This window comes from Piliocolobus tephrosceles, chromosome 19 (genome assembly GCF_002776525.5).
Source record: "Piliocolobus tephrosceles isolate RC106 chromosome 19, ASM277652v3, whole genome shotgun sequence".
Classification (NCBI taxonomy): Eukaryota; Metazoa; Chordata; class Mammalia; order Primates; family Cercopithecidae; genus Piliocolobus; species Piliocolobus tephrosceles.
Window position 1 is genome coordinate 48,340,814 of NC_045452.1, and position 18,946 is coordinate 48,359,759.

Below are 18,946 nucleotides of genomic sequence, written 5' to 3' on the forward strand. Positions count from 1 at the left end.
TGTGGATATGGCTCTGGCTGTGGCTATGGTTGTGGATATGGCTCTGGCTGTGGATATGGCTCCGGTTGTCAACACAGCTGTGGATATGGAACTGGCTGTGGCTATGGCTGTGGATGTGGCTGTGAATAGGGCTCTGGCTCTGGCTATTGCTGTGGATATGGCTCTGGCTGTGGCCATGATTGTGGATATGGCCCTGGCTGTGGATGTGACTGTGAATATGGCCCTGGTTCTGGCTGTGGCTGTGGATATGGCTCTGGCTGTGCCTATGGTTGTGGATATGGCTCTGGCTGTGGATATGGCTCTGGATATGGATTTGGCTCTCCCTATGGCTGTAGATACAGCTGTGGCTGCTGGGGCTGTCAACCATTTTGCTACAGAAGATGCTATTCGTCTTGCTGCTAATCATCACCACAGATCACCCTTGCCTTTATGATGACCTCTCCAAGATCAAGTCCAGCTGAAATCTCCCCTACCCATCATCTTCACATCGAAGTAAAGATTGACTATGGTCCACTAACTATTTGAATGAACATACAAGAAGCTGTTTGTAGTGGATGGAGACTGAGTAGTTCCATCACATCACTGAAGACAGAAAATTTTATTCTGATTAATTTTCCATTGTAAATTTTTACATCATCTTCTCTGTCCTTGTATTGTGGCTTTCTGCAAACGCACAGGAGGACCACATAATCGGTGCATGCTAACAGGGAATAAAAATGGAAGTTCCTTAATAAAAAGCTGTATTCAGTAGGAAAACTCGTCTCTTAGGTCAGAATCAGCATTAATTTCAGGGTTTGTGGCTTCATCACAAGATGGGTGATGGCAACTTAAAATAAGACAATGTTTTATTGGTTGAATCAAAATACTGGCTCTTTTACATTTTTTCTAAATTCCTTGTATGTTAATTCTTTACATTCATATCTCAACATAAGCACAGATATCACACTGTGATATCTGTATTTTATATGCATGATCAAAGGTTTCAAAAAAGGATATTAGTGAGAAAAGGAATCTATTCATGAGGTTAATGCACTAGTCCTGAAATGACTGGCTGTCCTGGGGTTAAGTCATGGGAATTAAGAGGCAACAATATTAATCTAATGTTAATAGCTTTTGAAATATGTAAAACAAGAAATATTGTACCGAGCAGATAAGACTACCACAAATGCTCGAGGAAGTCCAAAAACATCAGGACCCTTTTACTTTCCCACTCCTCACTCCTGCTGTGTGCCTTTCATACTCATGGTTTCAAAGTGGTTGCTGTGTATGACCAATATCCTGCACAAGTAAGGATAAACGGCGGACATCAGGTCTTTAAAACCCTTGTCCTTTGTTGAGGGGAAGGTAAACTCTTCCTGGAAGACTTTTGACTGCCCTGTTTGGACACATGTGTTCTGCGCCCACTCTTAGCTGAAGATGGGTAATAAAAAGGAAGTTGTGGACTGTGGTTGTGCTAGTCAGCCAGGAATGTGTGCCCAAATTTTATAAGTCTTGGGGATCAAGAGGAAAGGACAAAAGGCTGAGCAAGCACAATCTTAGGTAAATTAATATATGTCCTTACATCAACTTTAGTTGGGCAGGTGCACAACTGATGTCTTCACTAAATTTTTTCTTGAAATGTAGAGGTTTTTTTTTTTTTTTTTTTTTTTTTTTGAGACGGAGTCTCACTCTGTCGCCCAGGCTGGAGTGCAGTGGCCGGATCTCAGCTCACTGCAAGCTCCGCCTCCCGGGTTTACGCCATTCTCCTGCCTCAGCCTCCCGAGTAGCTGGGACTACAGGCGCCCGCCACCTCGCCCGGCTAGTTTTTGTATTTTTAGTAGAGACGGGGTTTCACCGTGTTAGCCAGGATGGTCTCGATCTCCTGACCTCGTGATCCGCCCATCTTGGCCTCCCAAAGTGCTGGGATTACAGGCTTGAGCCACCGCGCCCGGCCGAAATGTAGAAGTTTAATATACTCCCCTATTCATGTAATGTTATTGTTTGCCCACACATGGGTCTTTCTGTGTTTTAATATTTTGCTAACATAATAATTTATTTATTCTTTTCTATTTATTTTTGGTTTCCACCTTCATCTCTCATTTATAGCCATATTGTAATTTACCTTATATGCAACTATCCCTATTCATGTTTTCAAAGTCCCAAGAAAGTTGGTCATTTTATTAAATATTTTAAATCTATGTAAATGGTGTTATTTTATGTCCTCTGAAGACCTTTTCTCTCTCAGCACTCTTTGTGTTGAAAGGCCCATTTATGCTATTATGTGTAGATTTCAACTATTATTTTTAATTTTTGGTTAGTACTCCATGTGGTTAATACACAAGATTTTGTCCACTCAGTATCTCAGTGATGCACACTTAGTCACACCCAGACTCTTCAGCACAGCATTGGTGCAATGAACATGTCTTCCATGGGCTTCTATGAGAATCAATCCAAAATGTGAATTGCTGAGACAAATGATGTGTTTATATTTTATTTTAGTAAGTATCATCAGGTTAGTCTCCAGGATGTCTGCACCAGTCCAAACTGCCAAATTGCAGCTTATAGGTCCTCAAGCATGTGCCAACATTGTTTTATATCACCTTTTAATATTTTTTTGAGGAGTAAAATGTTATCTTGCTGTTTTAATTTGCATATCTCTGATTACTAACGGGTTTGAACATTGTCATTTCTTCCAATATGTGTTAACCTTTGTGGTTTCTCTTCCATATCCTTTGCCCATTTTTTCCATTGAGGTTTCTGTCTTTCTCTTATTGATTTGTAGGAGTTCACTGTATGTTCTCGATAAATTTCCTTGTCATTTTTAGACACTGCAAATATCTCCAAAACTGTCATTTTTTTTTCTCATATTGTGCATAATTGAACAAACATTTTAAATCTGTGATTTATTTTTTGAGAAAATCTACCTTATTTTTATGTCAAAGATATGCTATATTTTCTTTTATTATTTTTGAAGTGTTACACTTCACACTTAGATCATTAATCCAGCTGGAGCCTACCTTTATATGTGGTGCTCTCATTTCCCTTTTCACTGCATTGAGCCAGCTTCTCTAACACCACCTATTAAACCCTTTGTCATTGGTTGTTGGTGCCACCTCTATTCTGTGTTATTACATGTACGTGAGTTTATCTCTGTAGTCTGTTTCATGCTTGTTTTACATTTACGTTGTTTGGCATTTTTTGAAGACTTCTTGTGTGTGTGAGACAGAAAATTAGGTTTATTTTGCTTTGTGTTTCCACTGAAGACCACAAGATTCACTGGGTAGAATCTAAAGACAAATAAATTTTACAAGACAAATTGTTTTTTCTGCAAAACCTCATGTTTATGAAAGAAAATGCAAAGATTAGCATTTTTGCTCATTAGCATGGTGGCACACACCTGTAGTCCCAGCTCTTCAGGAGGCTGAGGTGGGTGGATCACCTGAGCCTGGGAGGTTGAGGTTAAAAGCAGTGAGCCATGATCGCACCACTGCATACCAGCCTGGGCGATAGAGTGAGATCCTGTCTCAGAAAAAAAAAAAAAAAGAAGAAAAAAAAAAAAAGAAAGCAAAAAACAAAGAAACATTTTTTAAAGGTTAGAATAGTGTGAAAATGGAATAGGCTGTCTTGTAAACATTTCTATCCGGAAGTTGTTGAAGAATTTGCATCTTCAGTTACTAGAAAAGTCTGAGTAAATATGTGCATTCAAAACTTGGGCTTAATTAATTCATTCACATTGTTCACTTCTACTTTGTAATTTAGTGATTCTGTAATAAAAAATAATTGAAGGTTGGGTCAGGGCAACCTGAATAAGAATAATGTGACTCAAAAAGTCAGAAAAAATTATGCCCGGTTCTATTGTAGAGTTAGGAAGGAGTATATCCTGTTCAAAGTGAGCTTTGAAGCATCTACCTACTGTTAGAGTCAGTATTTCTGGATTTCTGGAATCTGTACAGAAGATGCGACTCAAAGCAGGGAAAAGAGGAACAAGATCAGTAAAGCCGTTGCAGAGGAACTCATAAATGTGTTCAGGGATTAATGCTATAATGAATATGGTCTGTTTCAGTTCTTGAAGGGATATAGCGACCTACTCACAGTGGGATGCTGAGAGATTATGAGATATAATACGGTAATAGTTCAGTTGCCCTGGGAAACAGTCATCTCATTCTGGTGGCTCTTCAAGGACAGTTGAGGTGCTGATCATTTGCCAGGATTATGTATTGAATGCCTTATTTCTTTGCAACTTATTCCTTTTGTTACTTTGGTTTAATAACACAATTGCTCCTTAAAACTCAGTTTTCTTACATATAATGTGGATAAAATATCTTCTCAAAGTTTTTGGGAGGTTCCCATTTCATAATATTTCCAAAGGCAATTTGCATAATGTGAATTTTTGTAAGAACTCTTCATTATAATGAATTTCTTTGCTCTCCGGGAGGCTGCAAAGGGAAAGCAGTAATCAGAGTTTAAAGAGACTAATTAATATATTTATGCACAGGACTCTAAGACATATTCCCTGTAATTAGTGATAGATGTTCTATAATTAACATTTATATTTTCTTAAATCTCCAGATGTAACATCTAAAATTGTGAATATAAGCAAAATAGTCATACTCTTCAATATGACCTTCTTTCCTATGATACTAATCTTTTCAGTTATATCAAAATTTGAAATAAGGATCTCAATTGTTTTCCATTTAAAATCATAGAATGTTTTCCAACAGAATGTTTTCAAGTAGTAGATATACACTTTCCATAATTGTGGAATTGAATATACGTTATGATTGTAAGTCCAGTGAATTGATGCAGTGGTCTCAGCAATAATTTAGTGTATCAAATGCTTTCATCACATTGCAGTTAGTTTAACATTAAGATAATTTTCTCAGGATTTGTATTTGTTTTCTTCATTAATGTTCAATTAATAGGAATTGAGCAAATGATTGGGGTACATATTATCACACACATTTTTAGTTGATGCTCAATTAGTTGAAGAATGTTTTTTATGTTTGTTCAGTTTATAAATGGTGGAGCTAGGATTCTGACCCAGCTCTGTCTAATTTCAGAAGATTTTCCACTTTATAAACACTTGTAGGCTGGGAGTGGTGGCTCACGCCTGTAATCCCAACACTTTGGAAGGCAAAGGCGGGTGGATCACCTGAGGTCAGGAGTTTGAGACCAGCCTGACCAACATGATGAAACCCTGTCTCTACTGTAAATACAAAAATTAGCCAGGCATGGTGGCGGGTGCCTGTAATTCCAGCTACTTGGGAGGCTGAGGAGGAAGATTGCTTGAACCTGGGAAGTGGAGGTTGCAGTGAGCCGAGATGGCGCCACTGCACTCCAGCCTGGGCAAAAAAGCGAAACTCCATTCCTCCCTCCACCAAAAAAAATTGTAAATTAGTCTGAGAGTGAGAAATGTAGTGTAGTTTTTAAAGATGCAAAGACTAGTAGTTATCAGAAACTTAATTACAGACGAGCTGTAGAAAGTTGCCTGGGATCCATAGTGAGAAGCTGGGATAGCACTTCAGTCACTATATTTTGTAGGGGAAGTAACCATACTTAATGGGGCTAAAAAGAACCTAAAAGTTTTTATAGTAACTAAAAATGCTATGAAAAATCATAACATATTTAAGTTTAGTTTTGAATTAAAATTTTCTAGAAAGACATTAAATCCTGAAAGTAGAACAACCAATTTAGGAAAACTAATTTTTGCAATCTTGGCATGAGGCAAGGGAAATGAATTTTCATTGGGAAATAATTGTAACCAAAATGAAAGAAGGGCTCCAAAATAGAAAAAACAAAACAAAACAAAACAGTATTCCTTAAATACTTGCAATATTCTAATTGTGGCAAATGCTGACAAGCAAGGATTTGAAAATAAGTCTGAAAATTACTACTTGGGATATTCTGAAGATAGGAGAATCAGTACCAGTAATCAGAATGTTAAATTTATTCTAAGATCAAGAGATATAAAATGCAACTGGGATGTGAATCAATGTAATTAGACATTGAAACACTATTACAAATTTATCATGAAAATTTGTCATTGAGGACATGTTTTGAGATAAGTAAATTTCTACTGCAGAAATGCACACATTTTTCTAAGATTAATATTATGTGGCAAACAAAACTCAGATATCCTTGATTAAAGTGAAAATCTTCATAAGAGCAGTAGCTGTTTTCTGAAAATTGGTATGTGCCATCCTTTTTCAAAATTCTGAACGTTGTAAGTGACATGTAAGCTTCAACTATGGCTCAGATTGCATATTTCGGTGAGAAAAAGTGTTTGATAGAGTTAAATAATTCTTACCTTGAAATATTTGAAATAAAATACAATAGAAGAAAACTGTTTAAATATAATAAAGGATTTTAACCAAATAGCAAAAGCAGCCTGTTTTTATCTACTTCAGCCAAATAATAAAGCAATTTTAGTTATTATTAAGAAGCAGACAGGGTTAGCAGCTGCCAACATCATTATCAAGTGCAAAGAGAGAAGAAAATAAAATAACAGGAAAAAAATTGGAAAAAAGAAATAATCTTTTTGATGGTTATATCTTTATGTGCAAAGAAAACTTGAGCTACTAAAGTAAAACAAAAATACTAAAATTAATCAGAAAATCTGTAAGATGTATGAGCACCAGAAAAATGCGGGTGGATCACGAGGTCAGGAGTTCGAGACCATCCTGGCTAACACGGTGAAACCCCGTCTCTACTAAAAATACAAATAAACTAGCCGGGCGAGGTGGCAGGCGCCTGTAGTCCCAGCTACTCGGGAGGCTGAGGCAGGAGAATGGCGGAAACCCGGGAGGCGGAGCTTGCAGTGAGCTGAGATCTGGCCACTGCACTCCAGCCCGGGCGGCAGAGCAAGACTCCGTCTTAAAAAAAAAAAAAAAAAAAAAAAAGAAAAAAAAAAAAAAAAAGATTTTCTGCTTACCTACATTTAGAAATAGAGATGATTTTGATAATGTGCTATAACTACACAATGCTCAGGAAAAGCTAAAAAGAAAGTTTCAAAGACTTACTCAATTTGCACAGTACTATAATAGAATATCTTATGAAAGAAAAAAAAGAGCTGAAGAAATGGAAATGCAGATTTCATCTTGACTGGAAAGATCTATCATAAAATTTAAATCTTCTAAATTGATATGTAAATTAAGACATCTACTGGATTCTTTATTCAATAAAATTATTCAAAATGTACATAAAATACATTATCAGGACTCAAGGACTCTCATGAGAAATAAGAATATTGTTTTGGTTTAAGAATAGAAAAATAAAAATGAATATAAACAATATTTTAGAAATACATCTGAGTACTTTTGAGAATAGAAGGTAAACTTTATAGTACAATACAACATGGTGAAAAATAATTATTTGAGAAATAGTGCCAATACAACTGACCTTCCATCTAGAAAACAATAAAAGTGGATCTTCAGTTAAACTATCTGTAAAAAATATTGCAGAAAGATGAACAGTTTAAATATAAAAAGTGAAGTGAAAAGATAGACAAAGCAAAATGAAAATAAAAAAAGGCCTCTGCAAAAAAGGAAAACCGAGGGAGTACACATCCACATCCACACACAACATGCACAGACACAAATGCACACACATTATACACACACACGTACATATACACACACACAGTGGAGACCTCTATCATGAACATAAACCTAGCAGCTATGAATGAAAACATAGGTCAATGGGCATAATAGAGAAATGTTAATGTCTTAGTATATAGAAAGTTATATAACTCAATAGAAAAATAGGTAGATGATTATAAGTTGACATTCTATGTAAGAGAAGTACAATAGACCAAACATATTAAGATATTCAGATCCACTCGTGGTTAGGAAAATTCAAAATAAAATAAACCGTACTGTTTTAATTTTATTTATCATCAGACAGGTAACAGTTTTTACAGTTGTTGCTGGCAGGGAGGTGTGGAAACTAACCAGCGTGCTTGGGCAGTGCTGGTGAAAGTGGTGCCTCTGGCTCCTGTTGAGTCTGTGGGGAAGGAGTCTTCTCTGGCCGTCCATACAGTTCTAGTTTCTTTGGTTATAGACTATCTAGTGATCTAAGGTGCCCTTTATTTTCATCCCAGATTGTGAATTCCAACACATTCTATATATTTGACTTCATCTTCTTATATATAGTTTCCTTCTTTGTCCTTGTATGTAAATACTCTTCCTCACAATATAAATATATAGAATGAATCTTCCAACACATTCTATATATTTGACTTCATCTTCTTATATATAGTTTCCTTCTTTGTCCTTGTATGTAAATACTCTTCCTCACAATATAAGTTTGAGAGTCACTTTCAAACATTTTACTGCTAAGTACTTGTATATCAGTAAAGAGATTTCAGTTTTGAGAATTTATACTTTATTTTTGGAAGATATTATAAAAACAGACATTCAGAAAAAAACCACTTGTATTTGTTGATTCTCATTGTTGTGATCATGATAATATTCGAAGAATAGGAGCTTAGAATGAGATTTCTAATAAAGTTACCTTTGTGATAGGAAGTCTGCTTTTTGTATATCTTAGAACATTTATTTGTTATAATCCAATGAATGATTACCTTTTATAACATAATCATTTATTGGTTGTAAGTCAGTAATAGGTTACCTTTTATAAGCTAATCAACTACAGTATTGCTTATTTGGTTTTAGGTAAAATTACGCATCCATTCTCAAACATTTCAAAATTTCTGCTTAGTTCTTGACTCTTAAAAGTGGACGCACATTTGCACTCACAGTGCATTTTACAGCAGGAGACAGAGTATGTTTTGCTATTTGTTTTGCTTTGATTTTTATACTGGCAGCTTTTGTGATAAGAAATAATGGCTTTGGTGCGGTGATGAAGAGAGACTGCAGTAGCAATAACATGATTTGAAGTATTTGCCCTCAGAATAATGGACATTTGGGTTGATTCCAAGTCTTTGCTATTGTGAATAGTGCCGCATTAAACATATGTGTGCATGTGTCTTTATAGCAGCATGACTTATAATCCTTTGGGCATATACCCAGTAATGGGATGGCTGGGTCAAATGGTATTTCTAGTTCTAGGTCCTTGAGGAATCGTCACTCTGTTTTCCACAATGGTTGAACTAGTTTACAGTCCCACCAACGGTGTAAAAGTGTTCCTATTTCTCCACATCCTCTCCAGCACCTGTTGTTTCCTGACTTTTTAATGATTGCCGTTCTAACTGGTGTGAGATGGTATCTCATGGTGGTTTTGATTTGCATTTTTCTTATGGCGAGTGATGATGAGCATTTTTTCATTTGTCTGTTGGCTGTATGAATGTCTTCTTTTGAGAAGTGTCTGTTCATATCCTTTGCCCACTTTTTGATGGGGTTATTTGTTTTTTTCTTGTAAATTTGATTGAGTTCTTTATAGGTTCTGGATATTAGCCCTTTGTCAGATGAGTAGATTGCAAAAATTTTCTCCCATTCTGTAGGTTGCCTGTTCACTCTGATGGTAGTTTCTTTTGCTGTGCAGAAGCTCTTTAGTTTAGTTAGATCCCATTTGTCAATTTTGGCTTTTGTTGCCATTGCTTTTGGTGTTTTAGACATGAAGTCCTTGCCCATGTCTATCGAAAATCTCCTTAAGCTGATAAGCAACTGCAGCAAAGTCTCAGGATATAAAATTAATGTGCAAAAATCACAAGCATTCTTATATACCAGTAACAGACAGAGAGCCAATCATGAATGAACTCCCATTCACAATAGCTTCAAAGAGAATAAAATACCTAGGAATCCGACTTACAAGGGATGCAAAGGATCTCTTCAAGGAGAACTACAAACCACTGCTCAGTGAAATAAAAGAGGACACAAACAAATGGAAGAACATACCATGCTCATGGATAGGAAGAATCAATATTGTGAAAATGACCATACTGCCCAAGGTAATTTATAGATTCAATGCCATCCCCATTAAGCTACCAATGACTTTCTTCACAGAATTGGAAACTATAATATTAATAATAAAAAAAAGAGAAGGTATTTGTAGAATTAGAAAAGAAAGTGAGGGAAGAGATAATATCAGTAAAACTCTTAAAGTGAAGAAAGAAAGAAAATAATATGAATAAAAATGCATCAGTGATAGAAGATAGACATGAAAAATATAATATTGAATCCAATAAATAGTCATGGTGAACAAAGTGACCAGAAGATGATAGCATCCAATTAGATGTTGTCCAGAAGATGATGGCACTCCAAAATAAGCATAACTGGTATTTTCAATGAAAACAATTGAAAAAAAAAAAAAGAAAGGAAAACATTCAATGGTACAGTAGATGAAAATTTTACTAAGTTGAAAAAATTAAATATATTGATAACAAGAGTTGTCAAAGTTCATCAAGATAAATGAAAAGTAGAAACAACAAAGCATATCTTACTGGGATTATTGAACTTCATGAATAAACCGAAACCTACATGGGACTAGGGAGAGTCACCTAAAGAGAACACTAACAATTCTGTCCTTTTCTTCCATAGCTAGGAAATCAGAAGGAAATAGAATATCAACTACAATATCTTGAGGAAAAGAGTTGCTACATCAAGAATTTTAACCTTACCCCAATATTGTTAATAGATTGAGATAACATTAAATTATTTTCAAATATGCAAACCTCCAGGAAGGATTACTAATGTAACTTGGAAATGGAAAAACAAAGCAAGGTAAAGCAATTTATAAAATCCCCAAACTACTTGAAGATATACATTACTCAACTAAAGGTTGAATAAAACAAATAATTGATAAATAGGAGAGCTTTGGTTCCAAGGGGTAATGTTGAATATTAAAACCATTTAAACATACAGTTTAGTATAGATAATTAACATATGTCTAAAACCTAAATAAATAAATTAAGTGCTAAGAGTAAAAATGATTAGAAAACTAGGAAAATGTTCGGTGAATATAACAATAAAAATAAAGGTAATTTGGGGATGTTGGAAATAGAAGAAACACAGACTATAAAACAAAATAGAGAAAATAAAGGACACCAAAAAGAAGGATGTAAAACAAAATGTTATATTCAGAGACAGAAGTAAGATACAAATATACATAACAAACTTAGCTTTTCAAATAAATACATAAATTGAGTAAATACAAAAGCAAACTACAAATACTATTACATAATTTCTATGAGACACACATGTAAAACTCAGAAGTTAAAAATTAAAGGTGAAGATTAGTCATCAAATGGAACAAATATAAAAATGCTTACAATTTTAATATGAAACTTTAAATAAATGTGACATGTTTAAGCAATTACAAAGGAGGTTTATATTTTACTGAAATGTAACTCAACAAGTGACATAGTATTGAAACCTATGAAGTCAAAACCAAAGTAAATATTGTATCTAGAGATATTGGCAGAAAGTCAGTGTGAAACTAATTGCCTCCTTTAGTCCTTGAAAGATTATATTGAACACAGATAAATGAATGGGAAATTAAAAAGATTTCAAGAATATGTAATAAACTCTATCCACTACAGAAAATCCTTTAAGCATTTGGAAGTTTTTTTTAATTGAACATGAATATATTCCAAAAGATAGAATTAGTGTAGGTTACAGACATTGGGAACAATATTAGAAAGTTAGAAATAAATAACAGAAGAAAAATAATATTAAAAAATGTGAAAAGAAACAATTTTGTAGTCAAAGAAGAAAATAAATTAAAATTTAATAAGCGAGAAGACTGCATATAACAACCTCTGGTATATTGCCAAAGCTGTATTCACAGGAAAGTTATAGAATTAAGCACCTTTATTACATTCTTGCTATATAAGAATAAAAATGGAACAAAAAAGCTATTGAATTTGAAAATTTACAAAAGAAAAAATGAACATAAGAAAGCAGGAGAAAATAATAATTTAAGCTAAAATTAATGAATAGAAAACTGAAAAGCTGTATAAACTATAATAAATCCGAGAGCTTTTTGTACCTTGGTGATAAATATCTAAGTGGCTTTTCAAAGAAGGAAAAAAAAAGCCAAGCACACAAATTAGAGATAGGTAAGAAGACAAAGCCAGCTGACAGGGAAGTCAAAGTTATTGGGTAATACTTTCTACTGATTTATGTTAAAAATGTTAAAATCTGGAAAAATGTATTTTCTCTAGGAAGACCTAAATTGCTGAATGTTGCTAAAATAGATAGGAAATATATGTAGTTTAATATCTATGAAATTCTTGAGGAAATTGTTCAACACCTACCCCTAAAAACTATCCAGATAGCTTCAAAGTCTTCAAGGAAGAGACAATTCTGAAGAGTTTGAGTAATCTATAGATCACAGGAAAAGGTAGGAAGGCTTCCAAACTTGTGAAACTGAGCACAAAAATGATACTTTCACTTTGATAATATAGACAAAAATGTAAACTATTATAGAAAACAGCTGTATTGTATATATAGTTACAATTATATTTCAAAAGACCCTTCCCTAAGTAGTGCTCACTCTAAAATTGCTGGGAGAGTGCATGTTGTGAATTCACACGATTACTTTAAAGGAGAGAGGAAAATTATTCATTCATGTTGCAAAGACATTTTTTAATTGATAAACTTTTAATTAATTTTGGATGTTAGTTAAAACTAATTTTTTTTATACTTTAATTTCTGGGATACATGTGCAGAATGTGAATGTCTATTGCGTAGGTATACATGTGCCATGGTCGTTAGCTGCACCCATTTACCCGTCATGTACAATATACATGTAAAATTTCTCCTAATGCTATCCCTCCCCTAGCCCCCCAGCCCCGACAGGCCCTGGTGTGTGACGTTCTCTCCCTGTGTCCATGTGTTCTCATTGTTCAACTCCCTCTTATGAGTGAGAACATGTGGTGTGTGGTTTTCTGTACTGTGTTAGTTTGCTGAGAATGATGGTTTTTGACTTCATCCATGTCCCTGAAAAGGACATGAACTCATTATTTTTTATGGCTGCATAGTATTCCATGGTGTATATGTGACACATTTTCTTTATCCAGTCTATCATTGATGGGCATTTGGGTTGGTTTCAAGTCTTTGCTATTTTGAACAGTGCTGCAATACACATACTTGTGCATGTGTCTTTATAGTAGAATTATTTATAATCATTTGGGTATATACCCAGTAATGGGATTGCTGGATCAAATGGTATTTCTAGTTCTAGATCCTTGAGGAATCACCACACTATCTTCCACAATGGTTGAACTAATCTACACTCCCACCAACAGTGTAAAAGCATTCCTATTTCCCCACATTCTCTCCAGCATCTGCTGTTTCCTGATTTTTTAATGATCACTGTTCTAACTGGCATGAGGTGGTATCTCACTGTGGTTTTGATTTGCATTTCTCTAATGACCAGTGATGATGAGCTGTTTTTCATATGTTTGTTGGCAGCATAAATGTCTTCTTTTGAAAAGTGTCTTTTTATATGCTTCACTCACTTTTTCATGTTTTTTTTTTTTTTTTCTTGTAAATTTGTTTAAGCTCCTTGTATATTCTGGATATTAGCCTGTTGTCAGATGGATTGAAAAAACTTTCTCCCATTCTGCAGGATGCCTGTTCACTCTGATGATAGTTTCTTTTGCTATGCAGAAGCTCTTTAATTTAATTAGATCCCATTTGTCAATTTTGGTTTTTGTTGCCATTGCTTTTGATGTTTTAGCCATGAAGTCTTTGCCCATGCCTAGGACCTGAATGGTATTGCCTAGTTTTTTTTCTGGGGTTTCTATGGTTTTAGGTCTTATGTTTAAGTCTTTAATCCATCTTGAGTTAATTTTTGTGTAAGGTGCAAGGAAGTGGTCCAGTTTCAGTTTTCTGCGTATGGCTAGTCTGTTTTCCTAACACCATTTATTGAATAGGGAATTCTTTCCCCATTGCTTGTTTTTGTCAGGTTTGTCGAAGATCAGATGGTTGTAAATGTGTGGCATCATTTCTGAGGCCTCTGTTCTGTTCCATTGGTCTGTATATCTGTTTTGATACCACTACTATGCTGTTGTTTACTGTAGCCTTGTAGTGTAGCTTGAAGTCAGGTAGTGTGATGCCTCCAACTTTGTTCTTTTTGTTGAGGATTGTCCTGGCTATATGGGCTCTTTTTTGGTTCCATATGAAATTTAAAGTAGTTTTTTCTAATTCTGTGAAGAAAGTCAGTGGTAGCCTGATGAGGGTAGCATTGGATCTATAAATTACTTTGGGCAGTATGGCCATTTTCATGATATTGATTCTTCCTGTCCATGAGCATGGAATGTTTTTCCGTTTGTTTGTGTCCTCTCTGATTTCCTTGATCAGTGGTTTGTAGTTCTCTTTGAAGAGGTCCTTCACATCCCTTTTAAGTTGTATTCACAGGTATTTTATTCTCTTTGTAGCAATTGTGAATGGGAGTTTAGTATGATTTGGCTCTCTATTATTGGTGTATAGAAATGCTTGTGATTTTTGCACATTTATTTTTGTACGTTGATTTTTGTATCCTGAGACTTTGCTGAAGTTGCTTATCAGCTTAAGGAGTTTTTGGATTGAGACGATGGAGTTTTCCAAAGATATAATCATGTTATCTGCAAACAGAAAAATTTGACTTCCTCTCTTTCTATTTGAATACCCTTTATTTTTTTCTCTCGCCTGATTGTCCTGGGCAGAACTTCCAACACTATGTTGGATAGGAGTGGTGAGAGAGGGCATTTTTGTCTTTTGCCAGTTTTCAAAGGGAATGCTTCCAGCTTTTGCCCATTCAGTATCATATTGGCTGCTGGTTTGTCATAAATAGCTCTTATGATTTTGAGATACTTTCCATCAATACCTAGTTTATTGAGTGTTTTTAGCATGAAGGGTGTTGAATTTTATCCAAGGCCTTTTCTGTATCTATTGAGATAATTATGTGGTTTTTGTCATCCATTCTGTTTATGTAAAGGATTACATTTATTGATTTGCATATGTTGAACCAGCCTTGTATCTGAGGGATGAAGCTGACTTGATCGTGGGGGATAAGTTTTTGATGTGTTGCTGGATTTGGTTTGCCAGTATTTTACTGAGGATTTTTGCATCAATCTTCATGAAGGATGTTGGCCTGAAGTTTTCTTCTTCTGTGTCTCTGCCAGGTTTTGGTATCAGGATAATGCTGGCCTCATAAATGAGTTAGGGAGGAGGCCCTCTTTTTCTTTAGTTTGGATTAATTTTAGGAGAAATGGTACCAGGTCCTCTCTGTACCTCTGGCAGAATTCAGCTGTTAATCCGTCTGGTTCTGGGCTTCTTTTTCATTAGTAGGCTATTAATTACTGCCTCAATTTCAGAACTTGTTATTGATCTATTCAGGGATTTGACTTCTTCCTGGTTTAATCTTGGGAGGGTATGTGTGTCCAGGAATTTATCCATTTCTTCTACACTTTCTAGTTTTTTTTGTGTAGAGATGTTTATAGTATTCTCTGGTGGTGGTTTGTCTTTCTGTGGGATCAGTGGTGATATCCCCTTTATCATTTTTTATTGTGTCTATTTGATTCTTGTCTGTTTTCTTCTTTATCAGTCTGGCTAGTGTGCTATCTATTTGGTTCATCTTTTCAAAAAACTACCTCCTGGATTCATTGATTTTTTTGAATTTTTTTTGTGTCTCTATCTTCTTCAGTTCTGCTCTGATTTTAGTTATTTCTTGTCTTCAGCTAGCTTTTGAATTTGTTTGATCTTGTTTCTCTAGTTCTTTTAATTGTGATGTTAGGGTGTCAATTTTAGATCTTTCCCATTTTCTTCTGTGGGCATTTAGTACTAATAATTTTCCTATAAACACTGCTTTAGCTGTATCCCAGAGATTCTGGTACATTGTGTCTTTGTTCTCATTAGTTTCAAAGAACTTATTTATTTCTGCCTTAATTTCGTTATTTACCCAGCAGTCATTCAGGAGCATGTTGTTCAGTTTCCATGTAGTTGTGTGGTTTTGAGTGAGTTTCTTAATCCTGAGTTCTAATTTGATTACACTGTGGTCTGAGAGACTGTTTGTTATGATTTCCGTTCCTTTTAAATCAAATTCAGCATCCATTCACTGTAAAAAAAAAAAAAAAAAAAAAAAAGTGATTAGTAAAATTTGTGAGGAATGTTTATCTTTTACAAGATGAATTTTAGCATCAAGTTTATGGTTGAAATCCTAAAAATTCCCACAAATGAGTAATAAGATAATGGTGTCCACCATCATCATTTAAAAAATGAATAATATAATAGGATGAAACAATGCATGTAGCTAATGTAAGACTACGGGAGCTCTCCCCACCCCGCCACCGGGACGCAGAGCGTCCGCTGCCCCGTGTCCGGTGACACCTCGCTGTCATCCCCGCGGCTTGCGCGCCCTTGTAGACAGCCCGGGGCCTTCGCGAGACCAGGCCTAGGGTAGTCTCCTATATGGACAGAGAAGAGAAGAATGCAGGACACCGGCTCAGTAGTGCCTCTGCATTGGTTTGGCTTTGGCTAGGCAGCGCTGGTTGCTTCTCCTGGGATCACTGGCTATGTAAAAGCAGGCAGCCTGCCGTCCCTGGCTGCGGGGCTGTTCTTCTGCAGCCTAGCCAGCCTGGGTGCTTACCAGCTGTCTCAGGATCCAAGGAACGTTTGGGTTTTCTTAGCTACATCTGGTACCTTGGCTGGCATTATGGGAATGAGATTCTACCACTCTGGAAAATTCATGCCTGCAGGTTTAATTGCAGGTGCCAGTTTGCTGATGGCCACCAAAGTTGGAGTTAGTATGTTCAACAGACCCCATTAGCAGGAGTCATGTTCCAGCTTGCACTGATGAAGAATTAAAAATCTGCATCTTCTACTATTTTCAATGTATTAACAGAAATAAGTGCAGCATTTTTGCATCTGACATTTTACCTAAAAAAAAAAAAAAAAAAAAAAAAGACACCAAACTTGGCAGAGGGGTGGAAAGTCAGTCATGATTACAACCCTACAGAGGTGGCGAATATGTAACAGAAGAGCTTATAGAACCCTAATAGAGATTGATTCCTATATATTGATGTTATCTCTTCTTTCTGTATCTATAGATAAATATCAAGGATAAAATATTAGATGTCAACTTTGAGGGCCCTGAAATCCCATTCTGTGCTCTGAGGAACAGTGTGAAAAAATCTCTTATGAGATTTAGAATATCTGTTCTTTCACTCATCTTAGACCACAGACTGACTTTGAAATTATGTTAAGTGAAATATCAATGAAAATAAAGTTTACTATAAATTAAATTTTAAAAAAGACTACGTGAGTTGGCTATTGACTCAGAAAACCTAAAAGAACACTTAAAAATATTAAAAATAAATAATACATTTCTCAAGAGCATCAGTTATAAATAAATACACCAAAAATAAATACCAGTGAAATCTGGTAGTGAATACACTGGAAACAGGGTGAAGTCAAGACAGCAGACTCTTCACTCATTTATTTTACAGTTATGATTCTCCAACTTCAGCATTCATAAGAATCACTTGGAGGCCCAGCTGAAACAGATTGCTGGGCTTCAGACATGCTGATTCCAGAGATGCTGATTCGGTTTTTCCAGGTGGGGCTTGAGAATTTGCCTTTCTAACAAGTTTGTAGTGATCCTAATGCTGTTGGTTCCTGGACTACATTTGAATAGCCTACAACTCTGTGAAGCTGAAGTCTTATCCAGCCGTGTTCCACAAAAAAGCAAGCCTTGCCATATCTTCAATACGCTTTCATGTGTGCTAGCCCAGTGAAGTACACCTTCACCTCCTGAAGCCCACTCCCTCATTGGGACTTCATAATCCAGCATTCATCCGTTTCCCACACTCACCTCTAAGTTTTGGAAGAAAACATTCATCTGTCTCCCAACTTTACCTCTAAGTTTTGGAAGAAACATGGGTCCTCCTGTTTCTTCCAAAACTTAGAAGTAGTTAGAGAACAAAGGTAACAACTCCACCATCAACCCTGATTCAATGTCATTGCCATTCCTAAAACTTAAAAGGAAGAGAAGATGGAAAAGAAAAGATAAGGAGTAGAGAAAACAGTCCAGAGAAGCTGAAAGGAAAGCTTCCAATACAGCCACGCCGTTGTTGGAGACGGTTTTTATCTGTAAGTTCTTAGTCTTGCAGCATCCACGCCCCATGACTTTCAATCCCCTTGTTTTCCTCATTGCTTTTCTCAGATATTGTGCTTTCAGATTCATTTTGTTTCCGATTCATTACTTTTCTTGGATATTGCACTTTGAGATTCATTTGAAGCTTTCGTTTATTTAGAGCAGTGACTCAAATCTGAATGCATGCCAGATTACATTAAATGGCTAAACTTGAGTCCCACCTTTGAGATTTTGGTTTTGTTGGTCTGAGGTGGGAGTATTGCCATTTTATTAAAGTTTTCCCATGAAATACAATGCACCTCCATGATTGAGAAGAGATCACTATCACCTCAAAGTCGGCTAAGAAGAATTGTGCTCCAGACCAGAGAAGTGAGAATTTTCCTCAAATCGCCAAACCATCTTTCTTTGCTTCCACCTGGAAATGTGTACTTTCCATTTGATTGAGATTAAAGTTCAAAAGTATCTCTGTAGTTATATTTGTGTGGAGAATGCAAATTACGTTATAACCACAACTGAGGATTCAGGCAGCTCACCATCTGACTTACGGTTGATGACTGATTTTATGCATCAACTAGGTTAAGCTTCAAATGTTTGGTCAAACACCAGTCTAAAGGTTGCTATGACGACATTTTTCAGATAAGATTGGTATTTAATCAGCAGACTTGAGAAAAGTCACGTACCTTCCATAATGTGGGTGAGCTTCCTCCAGTTGGTTGAAGGCCTTAAGAGAAAAGGGTGACATCTACCAGAGGAAGAGGGAAATCTTCCTTCAACCTGAGTTTACATTAAAGTTGCAAGATCAGCTCTTCCCTGGGTCTCCAACCTCCTCAGCAGATTTTGATTTTGCTAACCCCTACAATCATGTGAGCCAGTGCCTTAAAATCTGCCTCCTCTCTCGCTCTCTTTCTTTGTATCCCTCCCTCCCTTTCTC

At 35.8% G+C, this 18,946-nt stretch overlaps 1 protein-coding gene and 1 pseudogene across 1 annotated transcript in view; both read left to right on the forward strand.

Annotated features, from left to right (window-relative positions):
* LOC111527137 (keratin-associated protein 21-1-like) overlaps positions 1-129 on the forward strand; it is a 372-nt gene extending 243 nt beyond the window's left edge. Inside the window, exon 1 of the mRNA XM_031934608.1 lies at positions 1-129. This exon is cut by the window's left edge and continues 243 nt beyond it. Coding sequence (XP_031790468.1) covers positions 1-129 — 129 coding nt within the window.
* Positions 130-16,350: 16,221 nt separating this feature from the next.
* LOC111524991 lies at positions 16,351-16,689 on the forward strand (annotated as a pseudogene).
* Positions 16,690-18,946: the final 2,257 nt, after the last annotated feature.